Source organism: Crocuta crocuta, unplaced genomic scaffold, assembly GCF_008692635.1.
Source record: "Crocuta crocuta isolate KB4526 unplaced genomic scaffold, BGI_CrCroc_1.0 scaffold2677, whole genome shotgun sequence".
Lineage (NCBI taxonomy): Eukaryota > Metazoa > Chordata > Mammalia > Carnivora > Hyaenidae > Crocuta > Crocuta crocuta.
Genome location: NW_027532919.1, coordinates 8,380 through 10,356, shown reverse-complemented (window position 1 = coordinate 10,356; position 1,977 = coordinate 8,380). Strand labels below are relative to the sequence as shown.

The window sequence follows — 1,977 nt, the reverse complement described above, 5'->3', positions numbered from 1 at the left end:
GGCCTCGGAGGTGTGCCCAGAAGTGTGCCTGGGGCCACCTGCTGCCTCGCCCTTCTCTCCCCGATCCTCTTCCTCTTCCTCACGAGCCGCCGAGTTCCCGTGCGGTCCCAGGGCCAGCCGGTGGTCTGGGCTGGTCGGAAAGCCGGTTCCAGATCCTGCTTCTAGCCAGAATGTGGGGTCTTCTGGCCTCTGTCCAGCTGGTGCCCCAAAGCTCTGATTCTCACCGCACCCGTCCCGTTTCACCAGCCCATGCAGATAAATGGAAACTTCTGCGGGCTGGTGTTGAACCAGCCGCTGGGTGGCCTGCACGTGATCGAGGGGCTGCCCCTGTTGGCTGACAGCAGCGACGGCATGGCCAGTGTGGCCGCCTACACCTACCGCCAGCACTCCGTGGTCTTTATCGGCACTCGCACCGGCAGCCTGAAGAAGGTAGGGCAACGGCTGCGGGCGGGCGCCTGCGCTATGAGGCCTGCATGGGACATGGCCCCCGGGGGAAAGGGGAGCTTTCCGGGCTGGGCTCCAGGAACCTGGCTATGGTCCACGGGAGGCTTCTTGGCTACCCGACCTCTCTATCCCCAGTGCCCACTGCAGCCTGAATTGCTGGCTTCCCGTGACACAGACCAGACCTGTGTCAGGGCCTCCCTGCTGGGAGAGCACGGACCCTGGCGGAGCCATCACTGTTGGGTTCTCAGTTGAACGGACGAGGAAGAAATGTGAATGTAGTCCCTCTTGTCCCTCATGGGCACTGGGGCTGCTTCCGTTCTGGGGCAGGGGGTGGGCATGAAAGGGGGAGACACACTCTGGGAGCTCCCATGTGCTCGCTCTGAAGGGACAGCCGGGGAGGGTTTGTAAAGGGAGCCAGTGACTTTTTCGGGGCCTGGTCTACTCCCCTCCTGGGCCCTTGTTTGCGTATCTAACCGCTTCCTGGAGGCATCGCCCACAGAGCACACACTTCTCTCGCTAAAAGTGTACGATCCATGGTTTTAGTAAGTTTGCAGACCCATGTCACTGTCCGCACGAGCTCCTTCCAGGCCTGTGTCGGTCCCCAGGAAGCTCCTCCCCTGCCTATGGCGGCGGACGGTGGGAGTGCTGAGCCCCGCCGGGCCCTGGCTTTGGCTTGGCCATGACCCAGAAAGTCCCTGGCTTGACAAGTGGATATTCTGGGTGTGTGTGGCACCCTGTGGCATCAGGCCGGCTTGTCTTGCGGCGCAGGTCCGGGTTGATGGCTCCCAGTACGCCCACCTGTATGAGACGGTGCCCGTGGTGGATGGCAGCCCCATCCTGCGAGACCTGCTTTTCAGCCCCGACCACCGGCACATCTACCTCCTGAGTGAGAAGCAGGTGGGCCCGTGGTGGGTGGCGACGGCAGGTGGCGGTGTGGGGGCAGGGCGGGTACTGACACTGCTGTCCCCAGGTGAGCCAGCTCCCTGTGGAGACGTGCGAGCAATACGTGAGCTGTGTGGCCTGCCTCGGCTCGGGGGACCCGCACTGCGGCTGGTGTGTGCTTCAGCACAGGTGAGGGCTGCAGGGCTGGGCAGGGAGGATGGGTCCACAGGGGCCCGGCTCCTGGGAGGAGCCAGTGACGCCCTCTGATGGGGAGGGCAGAGCCAGCCCTTGCCCACGCGCCGCTTTCTCCCGATAGTGCCCTTGTGGCCCCTGCCCCCGTCCCCTCCTACTTCATTCCGCTAATGAGCAAAGCCTCCATCCTGAGTGGCAGCTCAGGAGCCTGGGAGATAAGGCCGAACCATGCTGTTGCCTGGCACTGTGGGCTGGGCTGGCCGCCCCCTCTTCCCTGCGGACTGACATGTGCCCTGTAACTCCCCCAACACAGATGCTGCCGCGAAGGTGCCTGTCCGGGGGCCTCCACCCCCCACGGCTTTGCCGAGGAACTGAGCAAGTGTGTCCAGGTGCGGGTCCGGCCCAACAACGTTTCAGTGACTTCACCCGGGGTGCAGGTGAGCGCCATGACGGGTGCGG

At 64.1% G+C, this 1,977-nt stretch overlaps 1 protein-coding gene across 1 annotated transcript in view; it reads left to right on the top strand.

Moving 5' to 3' along the window:
• The window catches only part of PLXNA3 (plexin A3), an 11,293-nt gene that overhangs the window by 1,202 nt on the left and 8,114 nt on the right, over positions 1-1,977 (top strand). Inside the window, 4 exon segments of the mRNA XM_077745748.1 lie at positions 247-429; positions 1,213-1,341; positions 1,415-1,515; positions 1,832-1,955. Of these exon segments, the coding sequence (XP_077601874.1) occupies positions 247-429; positions 1,213-1,341; positions 1,415-1,515; positions 1,832-1,955 (537 nt within the window).